Source organism: Camarhynchus parvulus, chromosome 4, assembly GCF_901933205.1.
Source record: "Camarhynchus parvulus chromosome 4, STF_HiC, whole genome shotgun sequence".
Taxonomy (NCBI): domain Eukaryota; kingdom Metazoa; phylum Chordata; class Aves; order Passeriformes; family Thraupidae; genus Camarhynchus; species Camarhynchus parvulus.
This window is the reverse complement of record NC_044574.1, coordinates 33,102,867-33,115,439: the sequence shown is the minus strand read 5'-3', so window position 1 is coordinate 33,115,439 and position 12,573 is coordinate 33,102,867. Positions and strand designations below refer to the sequence as shown.

General features: G+C 36.4%; 1 protein-coding gene across 35 annotated transcripts in view; it reads left to right on the top strand.

Annotated features, from left to right (window-relative positions):
* Positions 1 to 12,573, top strand: part of TENM3 (teneurin transmembrane protein 3) — a 1,284,378-nt gene that overhangs the window by 1,140,070 nt on the left and 131,735 nt on the right. For all 35 annotated transcript variants that reach the window (XM_030947662.1, XM_030947654.1, XM_030947660.1 and 32 more), the window contains one exon: positions 10,466 to 10,703. In XM_030947662.1, coding sequence (XP_030803522.1) covers positions 10,466 to 10,703 — 238 coding nt within the window. The remainder of the gene's footprint in view (positions 1 to 10,465; positions 10,704 to 12,573) is intronic.

Genomic DNA, 12,573 nt, shown 5'->3' with positions numbered 1-12,573 from the left:
GCTCTAAGGCGCAAGCTGCAGTCTGTAAGAATTTTTGCTTTGACTCTAGAGGCCAGGATTAAATTCCTTTTTTAAAGTCAAGCCAGAGTAAGCATCTCACTTCCATGTTTTCCATAAAATTTTGATTATTATGATTTTTCTAATGAAACTGTATATGCTTTCTCATTTTTCTCAGAACTTTTCTCTCATCTCTTCACTTTTGTGAGGTCTCCTCTGTGTATTATTCATTCAACCCCTTTGCTGTGCAATTCTACCGTTTCCCCCCCATAGATTTCTTTTCATGTCACTGCCCCTGTTCCGTTTTCATTTCCTCCAAAGCAAAACATGAATCCCTCTTATCTGAGTTCTTTCAAATCTGATGAAACAAACTCACCTGTTTTTGCTTAGAAGTTTTATATTGTATGTTCCTATTCCTGGCTTATCTTTCACAGATTTTATTAGTGTGGCCTTGTGTGTACAGACAAGGGTTGAGCATGCAGAAATTAGTAAAGAATTTAATTGCTTTTAATGAACTAATTTTAGCAGCCTTTTGAACTGCTTTTGGATTTGTAAATTTGCAAAATGTTCGAGGGATGGCATTAACTATTGCAAGTCCATGACAAAAACTTCAGTTGACCTATTTAATGCAGCATTTTTCCTCTGGCTTTTGAATTTGAAGAAGACTAGGGGTTTGCTCCTTCTTCATGAGTGTCAGCCATATGTCAGTAAAAGTCAGGTTTAATAGTGAAAGAACCTTTAGATGCTGTTTTATTTATTGGGCAGAAAGTCAGGCTTTTGCAGCGCTGGTTGTGTCATCTGTAAGCACTACATAATCATGACTTGTGAGTGTATTTTTTCAGGTTAAAAGTTTTAAGAGTTTAGGTTTTCTTAACCTGTACAGTAGTAACTATGCTTCTAAAATAAACAGCTTTGCAAATTGTTTTTCTTGGAAGTGGTAGGAAATAAAATCAGAAGACAAAGGAAAACATACACATAGCTCACTCTGGATTAATGATTTTGGATAGGAACCAAAATTAGCTAACACTTGAAAATGCTAAGAAATCTATTAAAAAGCCAAACATCAGACTTTGCAATGGGAACTGCATTTAAATCCAGCTAATCAGGGGGTAAGAGACGAGTACATATTAACACACTGTGACTGAAGCATTGTAGGACTTACCCAGTTTACAGCTGAAGCATAGTTCTGCTTTTTGATATTTATTTATAAATCGCAATTTTTGCAGTCAAAATTAAGTGTCTGTCTGTATTTGGTATAAACATAAGGTGCAGGGTGAGCAAAGTGGGAAATGGCATACTCTGAATCATTTCACCTGTGTTTTACAGGCAGGTTTTGGCTATGTACTTCAAGGTTTTTCAAATTCATTCCAGTCCCCTGTCACCATTTTGGAAAGCTGAATTTTTCTCCTTGTAGAAAGTCTTTCAGCTGGACTTCTCCAGGTTTTTTTCATGTTTTGTTTTCTTTCAATGGAAACCTCAATTCTGTGATTAACGAGTTAATCTTCAATTTGTTAACTGAAAACACGTTTCTCCACTGATTTCCATGAGTTAGATGAGTTAGCAGCAAAGAAAATTGTATGAAGCTAACAATAATTGCATAACTTTCTCACTTCAGGCTCTAAATAAGAATGAAAGATGATTTAATTTATGAAGATGAAGACAGATCTGCTCTGATTAGAAAAAAACTTAAGTGAAGCCTGTGGTCTTGGTGATCCCCCTTGTCACAGACTATTTGTTTAGGAGACTGCCATACCCCAGTGGGGGGAAAAAAACCCAAGCCCACAGTCATGCAAAACATCTGAACCCCACTGTGGAGAAGGCAGGCCAGGAGCACGCCACTGAAGGCTGCATTATTATATTTAGAATCTCTGGATTCTAAATATAATACAAGCTGAGTGTCATTTTTGTGTCTCAAGTGAGCAAGCTTTTCTCATTTCTCACAGTGTGATACCAACTTTTCCCAGTTTGATATCCAGTTAAATTGTTGGAAATAATGACATTTTACCAGTGGAAGATTTTGTTGGGTTTTACAGACCTTGGTTCCTTAAAAAGAGAATATAAATAAATGTCTATTAGTATCCCTGCTAACTACTGCGTGGGTTAGGCTGGGGTGGAAGGAGATGGCATTTGTGTAATACAACAGCAGGATTGGAAGTACACTATTGCTTCTCTTTCTTCCTGTGTGCATAGCTGCCATCCTGGGTTTTATACCCTCTGTTTTATTTCATTTTCTTGTAAAGCAAAATCCTAAGTATGTTACCCCAGCAGGTTAAATTTCAATTTACTTTAGCAGTGTTTCTGTATTTTTCCTTTTTTCATCTTTCTTCTTAAATCCCTCTGGGGATAAAGAGGCCACTATTAGGAAGATTGTTTCCTGAACTAGTTTTGCTAGTGCTTTTTCACTGAAGCTGGAATATATACCTCAGGTTCAGCTTTCATAAGGTGATTAAGCTTCCACAGTTCAGTTGAAAACCAGCAAAGTCCAGTTTACTTTGTTACTTTAAATGACTGCCTTAAGCATGGAAACATCAGTGGTTTTCCCTGATCCAGGTGGTATTTGTTCTCCAAATCTGAGCTCTTTCACCCCACATGCTTTTGTAGCTACTTTCTGTTAGCTGGGCCCTTATACAGGTACCAGATAAGAAGACATTATCTCTTTATGGTAGTTAAATTAAACAGATTTTGCCTGCTATAATATTGACTGTGTGATACATATGTATTGAAGGGGTTAATGGAGTGGTTGCAGGCTGGAGGTGTTTATGTTGGAATGCTTTGAGAATTGATTCCAGCTAATGGAAAAAAATGCTTTAAAAGTGAGCTGGTTCCGTTCCCACAGTGAACAACAGAGAGTGGAAACAACATTTAATGAACCTTTCAGAAGTAAATCCTGCCATTTTTCCTTCCACCACCACCTGTGGAGGAAATGCTCACTTTTTTCTCAATGGGCAGGATTTCTTCCTGCAGTGTATTTGCCTTACTCTGTTAGGTAACAAGAGAAAAGTCTTTGGACAAAAACATACTAGAAAAATACGTTTTGTTCATGTGTCATCTAAGGCCTAAGTTTTATTGACTTTGCAAATTTTTGGTTAAATGGCAGGTTGACAAAAATAGCCAGCCTTGATATTCCTTCTTAGCTGCCCCTAACTATCTGGTTTCCAGTAAATTGAAGAAATTTGACTATATGCATCTTGTTTTACAAATACGGATGCTGCAAATTAAGATCCTTGTTGTACTTGGATTACAGGAGAATGTTGCGTCTTCTGTTCCACCTGTGTGCCATCTTTATTTTAAATTTATTTCGGGGCATTTAGAAGATTTGGCAAACATAACCCTTTACTTATGAAACTAAAACATTATTACATTTTTTGTTGTTCAGAGGTTTTTTCTTTACTTTGGAGCTCTAATGCAAAGTGGAGGGGCTTACAGTAGTATTTTTGCTTTGCTAATTAAGGTGATTATATACAGATTTAAATTAAGTAAGAGTTTTGTTATGTTGATAAACCCTGCTGAAAAATCCAAGGTTTATTTTCCATTAAGAATTGGCATGATTTTAAATGCAAGGCATATTTGTTGTGAACCATGAGCAGTCTTTATGAGACCTGAAGAAGATTTGTGAAAACAGCCTGTAATAAAAATCACACATGCTTCATAAAACACTACTTGATAGATATCACTTGCACCATTAAGAACTAAACGACAAAGGATGTAATTTCAGTTCTGGCATACAATATTAATCGAAAGGCTTTAAAGCATCTTACTGATGGGAACTATGACAACATGACATTGAAGAATAACAAACTGGAGACATCTATCTTAATCAGATTTTCAAAGTAAATGTCATAAAATAGAAAGTTATGTTATCTATCTTCATAGGGTCACATATCATATAGGGTACAGCTTTTCAGCTTGTTTATTCTAAAAATACCAGGGTCAAAAAAATGTGCCTTTCAAGTAAGTTTAAAGCTCAGTTAATATTCTTTACAAAGTTTTTGGGAATAGATTAGTAACTGGTGCTTTCTATTTCTGCAGCAAGGTTATAAAACATTAGGCAGAGCTGAATTATAAAACAGCTGAGAATGCACAGGTATTATCAGTATGAAGATGTTCAGGGAAAATATTATGCTCAGTGGATGTGAAATAGAAAGACAAAGTTACAGATGTACCTTTAACTGGAAGTATAATGCTCCTGCAGATAACACACCTGAAAGACATTGGTAAAAGCATTTTTTCTTCAGTTCCTAAAGCTTGCAGTTATTTTGCATTGCTTGTTTCTTTGTCTTCCTGAGTGTATTTAGGTGGTAAAGAACAGTATCCTTATAGCATGTGGGAAATGATCAACATGTACTTTGTGGTTTAAACACCACTGTTGTATGTTAGGGACTCCTACTGCCCTACAGGGAGTTCCAGCTACTTCTCTCCACTCATCATCTGGTCTTAGACACCACATGAGAACCATGGGATCATTTTGAGTTTCTCTGCAGTCAAGTAAGTCTTTCTTCCCTTTCAGGACAGAAGTCTTTATTTCTATTTTAAAAGTAAAGTCGTGTTGCAATCTAAAGGAAAATGGAAAAATTAAGGTTTTCTTTATTATTTCTCCCAAATTTAGAATCATGAGCAAGGCAATGCAATCTTTCAGAGCTTATCCTGCATTAAATTCACTGATAGTTTCTCAGTCCCAGATAACTTGACAGGTTTTCAGACCCTACAGGCATTGTACTGATGAGGAGACAAACACTGGCCCACTTTGATCAAGCTACTTGTTTGACTTTTGCCCTTTTTAGATTATAATAGTACACACACACACACACACACACGGTGCATATCTAGATGAAAGTGTGCTTGTCACCATGTATCGAGCACAGAGGGAGTCAGCAGCAGTGGCTGTGGGTTACTTCTGTTTCTGTCTCTACGTCCATTAGGTGTAAACCAAGCAGAAAAGGATGGGCAAGCTGACAACAAATCAGAATGAAAGGACTCTCCTCTGGTGGTAGGCAGTCTTGTCACCACAGTTCCTGGGTTGAGTGTGTGGCTTGGATCCTTAAAGCATTTGGCAGAGCAGAGCAAATTTGGATGTGAATAAGACTAAGCAAATACTTGAGATTAACCACAAAATAAGCACATACAGCAACTTGTTTTAAATTACCCCTATGGATTGTAGTAAATGATCAGAAAGGAAGCTTTGAGCCTCACACACCCTGGCAGGAAAAACTGAACTGAAGCAGTGCTTCATTCAAAAGACAGATCTGCCTAATTGCAAATGAACACTCAAATACTCAATTTTTTTTCAGAACACATAACCTTCTTTAAGTTTTCATTAATTAAATGTGGCTTCTCATGGAAGGTGCTCCCAGACCAGAGACTTGTGGAGTGATTGGTTTTACTTGCCCACAGGATCCCTGAAGCAGTGGCCATAGCAGTGCAGGTAGCCTGTCTTGCCCCTCCATAAGCAGGAACCTAAAAAAAGAGTTCCTTTGGGAGCTCTAGGAATAATTAAGCCACAATACCTCCTCTTTTCAATTTGCAGGGACTTCTGAGGTAAATCCCGCTACTGCTTACAGTGCTTTCGGAGATATGACCATATGTCAGTTAGGTAAAATTTCAAGTCCATTGAAGGGTTTTATTGAGGAAATCAAACCAGGTCTTACAGAAATTACTTTTACTGCTAGCAATCAAGGGCTAGCAGATCAGGGACCAGTGACCTGCAAACAAAAGGTTGTATTCTTTTAAAGTTTTCTGAACATTTCATGCGTTTTCTAAAACATTCAGTCTAGTCAGGATTCTTACATCTAGTATGTGTTAAGGATATTTCCTCTACCATGGCAGAGGCTTTTCTAAAGAGAGAATAGAAAAGGAGCAGCCTGACCCGAAAGAGTTAAGACTCTTGTAGACATAGATATTGAATAACATTTTGTTCACATTTGAAATGTTTATATCATAATGGAAGACTTTGCTTTTGTGTTTGTCATGGGAACTCTAAGTTCACATTAGTTATACTCTGTTTAAAAGCCTAATCCTTATCAAATGGAAATCACCTCTCTTTTTCTTAGATGAGTAGCTAGCTGACAGGTCTCAATGATCTATCTGTTATAGAAAGACACAAAATATGAAACAAATGACTTTTTGTCATGGATGCTTGGTCTGCTTTTGTGCCTCTGAATTAGCCCCTTTCCCCCACATGACTGTAGGTATCATAAATGTCTCTCCTTCCTATGATGTTAAAATTCTGTAACAATTAAATGATAAAATTAATTAAATGTAGATTACTTTTTGAAAAATAAAAGACGAAAAGGTTTTGTGGAAAGCTACAGAACTGCATATAATTTACCTCTGCAATTGAAATGGCTGCTTTGCTTTGCTGTGATTCCCCAGGGTAAATAACAATTTAAATATGTTTTGAAAAAAATCATGTAACTGCAGTAAGACAGCTTTCTACCCAATTTCTTGTGTCTTTTCTGAGTTCTGTGCATATATTCACACACATAATTATCTGATGTTGACTTACTCAACAAATGCCCTAAAAGTGTGGGGTTTGTTTGTTGCACCTGAAGAACTTGAACAGACTGGTTGCTGGGCCAGTTTATGTTTGCTTCTTGCTGCAGAAATCTTCTCTTTAAGATGGATAGGATTGCTCTACAGTCATTAAGGTCTAAACCAAACAGGAACGTTATAATTAAAACTTTACATCTTTAGACCTAAACCTACCTACCCATACCTACCCGTATCTGCTCAATTTTGGTGTAAATTAGACATTCCCATTTAGATTAAATCAATTAAGATAGCTTTTAAAATCCAATTTGAAGCAAAGCAGCTGTACCTCTCTGGAATAGGTTTTAAGCATTTCAACCCAATTGTACTTTATCAAATTTGAATGCTTTTTCTTCTAATAAGTGGTTTGTTGTGAGGGAGCTGGCCAAGTCCCAGGGCTGCTGTCTTTTCAATAAGCGAGGGAAGATGTATTTCCCTCTAGGATTCCAGTGGTTGATAGGGAGGAAGGAGAAGTTACAGGGTCTTGACACTCGATATTGCAGCACATGGAGGGCTGTTATTACAGGGAGTAGTGTCCAGTGCTGCAGAGTTTATGAAGTACATGTGGTGTCATCCCACTCTCCTTATAAACTTGTTAAGTAGGAAAAGCAAGAAAATGGAACTATTCTGGCAGTAATGGTGATTTCTCAGGAGAGCAGTGTGAATCACTTAACATGCACACCTCAGTTTCCCTGCATGTACAGTGAGAATATTTTCAGTGTCACAGAGATGTTGAGAGGTTTTTATTCCATAAGACTGATAGCTTTGTGTGAAAGCCTCAGGAATACTGAAAGCTGTTCTTTAACGCTTACTCCTTAGAAGAGTAAAAAAGGAAATCTGACTCCAGCTTAAGAATGGCATTCAAAACATGACTATTGTGATGATTCTTCCTCACAAATCAGTGATGCAACATTAGGGTTTTGTTAGAAATTGTGCAGCAATCAGAAGAACTGTGTATTGGGGAAATCCGGAAGGTTGGAGAAAAGATCCAAAAAGCAGTCCTCAGCGATCTCTCATTCAGAATGACAGTGTAGGACTGAGTAAATTTAGAGGAGCATAGATTTTAGCTCTCTTGATTTATGGAAAATCTAACCTTGTTAAATGCAACTGTACCTGTAGCTTTTGCGCAATTAGAAAAGAAATAAATCATTCCAGATTCTTCGGGAATTTTTGATTTTGAGGAAGCTGTAGATTCCTTGCCAACTGAAGCCACCCTCAGACACAAGAAAATGTCACTTGTCAACATTCTGTGGAGAGAAAATGGGATTGGAAGACAAGTGATCTTTGCAAAATCACACTTGGATGGCCTTCTAGCTCCCTTCTAACCTCTCTTAACTTCTTTTATATGTTCCTCTGTATCTTCAGTGTCAGTAATGTTTGCATGTTATATAGCAGAAGGGCCTTTTGAGTCACAGTAAATTTATAGGGAAATAATCTAAATCCCAAATAGTGGCCTGCATAGCTGGCCTGTGGTCTGAGTAATCCAATTTCATTCTTCCAGCATATTTTGAGAGTAATTATTAAATCTGTGCATTTATTTGTGGATTATATAAATTCCTTTACAAAAATTTTTGTGGAGTATATAAATTCCTCTACAAAACCTTCACTATCCATCTTGCTCACAGGGTAGAGTGTGTGGGAAGGTGTGACATCTACCTGAGACAAGCCTGGTGCTCACACCCTCCTGTGTGCAAGAGGACAATGATGATCAATCCTCTACTTTGTCTTTAGCAAAGAATGCTGCAAGACCTTTAGTACTTAAAATGATAGACTGAAAGATTGATTTTCAGCAGAGACTGTAAATGAAAAGAGAAATTAATGAACAAGAGGGATGTCAGGATAACATTTCAGCTGGTAGGAGCTGCAGTGGAAGAGGGTTTTGCACTCATCATGGCAAAACTGTCCTAAAAGGGTCGGCTCATAGGAGAGTCAAAAAGGGGAATAAAAAAGAAAAGTCTGATCCTAAGAACTATTTAAATTAATTTATCTATCCATTTAAAAGAAACTAATGTGAATTACTTCATTCCACCTGCCATTCTTAGGTGATTTTTGTAGTTAATTAGTTTAATTAATAATTTTTATGAATGTATTTGCATATACATGTGTGTAAATACTTAGACAAGTGCATATATATATATACATAGTTTTTTATATACACATGCACCTATGTATTACAAAATATAAGGCCACAGTTAATTTTGCACCAGCTGATAAATAGCACCAGCTTGTTATCTAAATCAGATAAAATTTTAAGGGATATGGGGAAAATTCTTTGCTCTAGTGTTGGTCTGTTAACTTTATTCAGTTGACTTGTTGAAAGGTGGCTTAAAGCCCTTGACAGTGATTGTAATCACAGGGAGTGACAGCCTTTGTGTCAATGTTGGTGAAGATAAAGTTTATCAGTTGTATCCTACCTGGACTGGAATTTTGCATTAATACATTAGGAATTTGGTGTTGAAAACCTCACTAGCAGTATAAATGCTGTTATTCTTTTAATGAGACATTCAGCATTGCTGTTGTTTGCGACAAAAGTCGTGTTGACCACACAAAATCACTGGAAAGAAAAATGTGGTTCTCAGAAAGGAAATTATTCCAAAGACTTGTTTTTTTCTGTTTAAGTCTATTTCTTAACATTTTCATGTTGTCTTATGTTCACAACCTTGGAAATTGCCCACAGTTAAGTTAATTTTGTAGCAGTCTCCTGTAAGTTATTGGAAACATCTGTTTCAACAGAAATACTTGTCCTGTGTTCTCTGTACCAGAGTTTTATTATTGAGTTTGTAACAATTTGCAATTATAACCAGTTTCAAAAGGGAACTGCTTATGGAAATCAAACAACTAATTAAAAAACTACCTGAAAGCTTTTGCGCTGTGAGAGAAGTGCATGTCCTGTATCTTCTGCTCTGCTTAACACTTGCATTTATATTATTAAGTATGTTCTGCTACATTAGTGTAAGAAATAGATTGCAATTTTAATTACATAATTGTTAAGTGTTACATGTTTAGGAGTTAGTTTGTGTGCATTGTATTGTAAAATGTTTGTCCTATATGTATGACTTATTTGCCAGTGATTTTATGGAACAGATTGCTAAAACCTAACATTGATGGAGGTATTTGATTGCAGGTTTTGCTGTTTTGAGATTTTGAGTTTAAGCTTTATGGGTGTTGTGTGCTTTGGTTAAGTCAGAAAATATTTCCTTTTGTTTCGATGGCCTGACTCTCTTATCACCTGTGACTTCCTCCAAGCTGTATTTATATTGCATGGTGTGAAATTGGAAAGTCTGTTCTGTGTGTGTTCTAATGGATGTGACGGTCATTAAGTATATGAGTCTTCTGACGTGGTAATCAGATGTGAATCAGTCTGTTAAATATCCATGAAGCAACATCTGCTTCACAGAGTGACCTTCTGCTAAAGAATACTTAGCATCTATTAGCAGATCATAGTGCAGATCTGCCTTATTTGAAATGCACTAAACTAGAGTAGTCTACTGCTGTTTAGCAGATAGCTTGTAATAATTTATTGCAGTTAAATAAAGCTTAAAATCTCCATTAAATAATTATAGGGATTATATGCATTTTGAAAACCTTTGTGTTCTACTGAAATTACCCATTTAATTTCAGGGTTGGTTTGTTAAAAAAAGCTGAAGTCTAAAGGCGCATTAGGGGATCTGTCAGATGCTATTTTCTGTAGGTGTTAATAAAACCAGATTAAAAAAAAAAACTGAAACAAATTAAAACCAAAAGCAATTTTACCATCTGTTGTGTATTAATTAGAACTTGGTGTATCAAGGGTAAACTTGCTCTTACAGAATGTCACTGAATGTCTGCTAATAGAATAATATGCAAATATATTAGATGATAGGATTATATTGAATTTCTTATTCTGCTTTGGTTGTAGCAAATGCCAAGATGTATAATGAACTTTAATTTTCTTTCTTCTTAGAGCAACCTCCAAATAACCAAGGCCAGTCGACCCTGCAGCCTTTACCACCTTCTCACAAGCAACATTCAGCACAGCATCACCCATCCATCACCTCACTTAACAGAAACTCACTGACAAACAGGAGGAATCAGAGTCCGGCCCCGCCGGCTGCTTTGCCCGCCGAGCTGCAAACCACACCTGAGTCAGTCCAGCTGCAGGACAGCTGGGTGCTTGGCAGTAATGCACCTCTGGAAAGCAGGTAATTACTTAGGTACTGCTACAGACTGTGGCAATGCTAGAGAAAACATTTACCTTAATGAAAGTTGACTTGCAGATAATACTTCCCCTCATTCAGCAAGCAAAACTGGAAAATTTTCAGTCCTGAAAAATATGTCCTCTCTCTAAAATCCTCAGTGACACTCTTCTCCCTTACAGTCCTATTCCAGAGTAATTAGAGTATATTAATTTTTCCAGACAAGCGTTTTCCTTCCTGTTCATAACCTGTGACTTTTGCCTGGTTGAAGAAATTTCTTGCCTTGCTTGCCAGAAATGTGTCAAATATGTACTGTCATACAGATCAAATGTCAAATAACATTCTGTAATAGTTTTTAACTCCTGTACTTAGTACCTCTAAAGAAATACTTATGTGAAGCTAAGTGTTTTTAAAGGTACTAAGATTTGGTGAGACAAAAGAACTGAGTTTCAGTGTAATGATAAATTTGTCATTGATAACTGCCGCTAGGAAAGAAGCAGCTAATATGAAGAGGTGACACTAGCTTTTTTAGATGCAGAATAATCTATAAAAATTTTGATAGGACTTACTGGCACAGAGCTGAATTTACCCACAGTGGTTAATTAGTACTCATGTAACGCTCAATCAGCACTAATTTTTTATTAAGGAAAGCCATAATATTCCAATTTAGTTATTAAACCGAGCATTTATTACTATATTAAAGTTGACAGTAATTCTTGAAAATGTTTAGGAAATCCCTTCAGTTTATTCTTTGAATCCCTTTAAATTGTGTTTTATAGAAGAGTAAAGAAGATTTTGACCAATTTAAAACATACATGACCTTTAGATGCTCTTTTAAGTAGTTTTTATTGCCATAGATGTTTCAGGCAACTCCTCTGTTAGACAGTTTGGAATGGCTATTCTTTCTCTTAGTTTTCTTGGACTCTCCTGTGCTGTTTGAGACATAAGCACTGTGGAACAGCATTCCACTGAAGAGATTTCATCATCATATTCAAACAGTTTAGTGCTTTAAGAAAAAATTTTCTTATAAAACAAATAAGTTTGTATTGGGGAAAAAGATGTTTGATGTTTTCCTGATAGTTAATCTTAAGTAGATGGATAAGGTCTTTGCTGTTTGCTTCTATTGCCATATATGTTTTTATTGTCTTTATAAAGGTGTAGGACTACTTGAATGAGAATGCTGCTTCCATTAAACCTTAAACATTTTTTTTTGCAGAGTAAAGTCTTTTCATCTTTTAAACATTTCTGATGAAAACCTAAGGGAATTTTGAGTGTTCAAATTTTGAACACTTATGAATGAGGTAAAATATAAAAATTTCATGTAGAAACTTGCAGAGCCCTACTACTGTGGTTTTTCTAATAGCCTTACTTGGTTGGAACTCTGGAGGTGTAGAACCCATCTTATTTGTCATTGGTTTTTCCCCTTTTGGTTAAGGTTCCCTCCTGAGTGTGATTTTCAGGCTCAGTGTCAACTGTATTAACAACTTTGTGATAGGTCTCTTCCTTCACCCTTTTCTTGGACTAAAAAAAGTTTATCCCCTCTTTGGCAATATATTAGTTTATGCTTATTGTTGGGGCTTTTTTTTCTTCTCTCTTTTTTTTTATTTTGACTTAGATGACAGCCTTTTAGAGGTAGAGAATGTGAATGTCAGCCTATATTCACAACTATCTTTCTAGCTCTATAGGCTCCTACTGATGATAGGTGGCAAAAAAATGACATAGTTTGCTGTCATGTATAGCTGGGCAGTGAATTGGCTGGCTTCATATATGTGCATGTAGGAGAGAGGGATGTATTTGCAAAGCTTGGGGGAGGCTTTAGTCACTCTATCACTCTGCAGTAGTAGTGAAAGTGATTTCAAAAGAGATATATTCTATA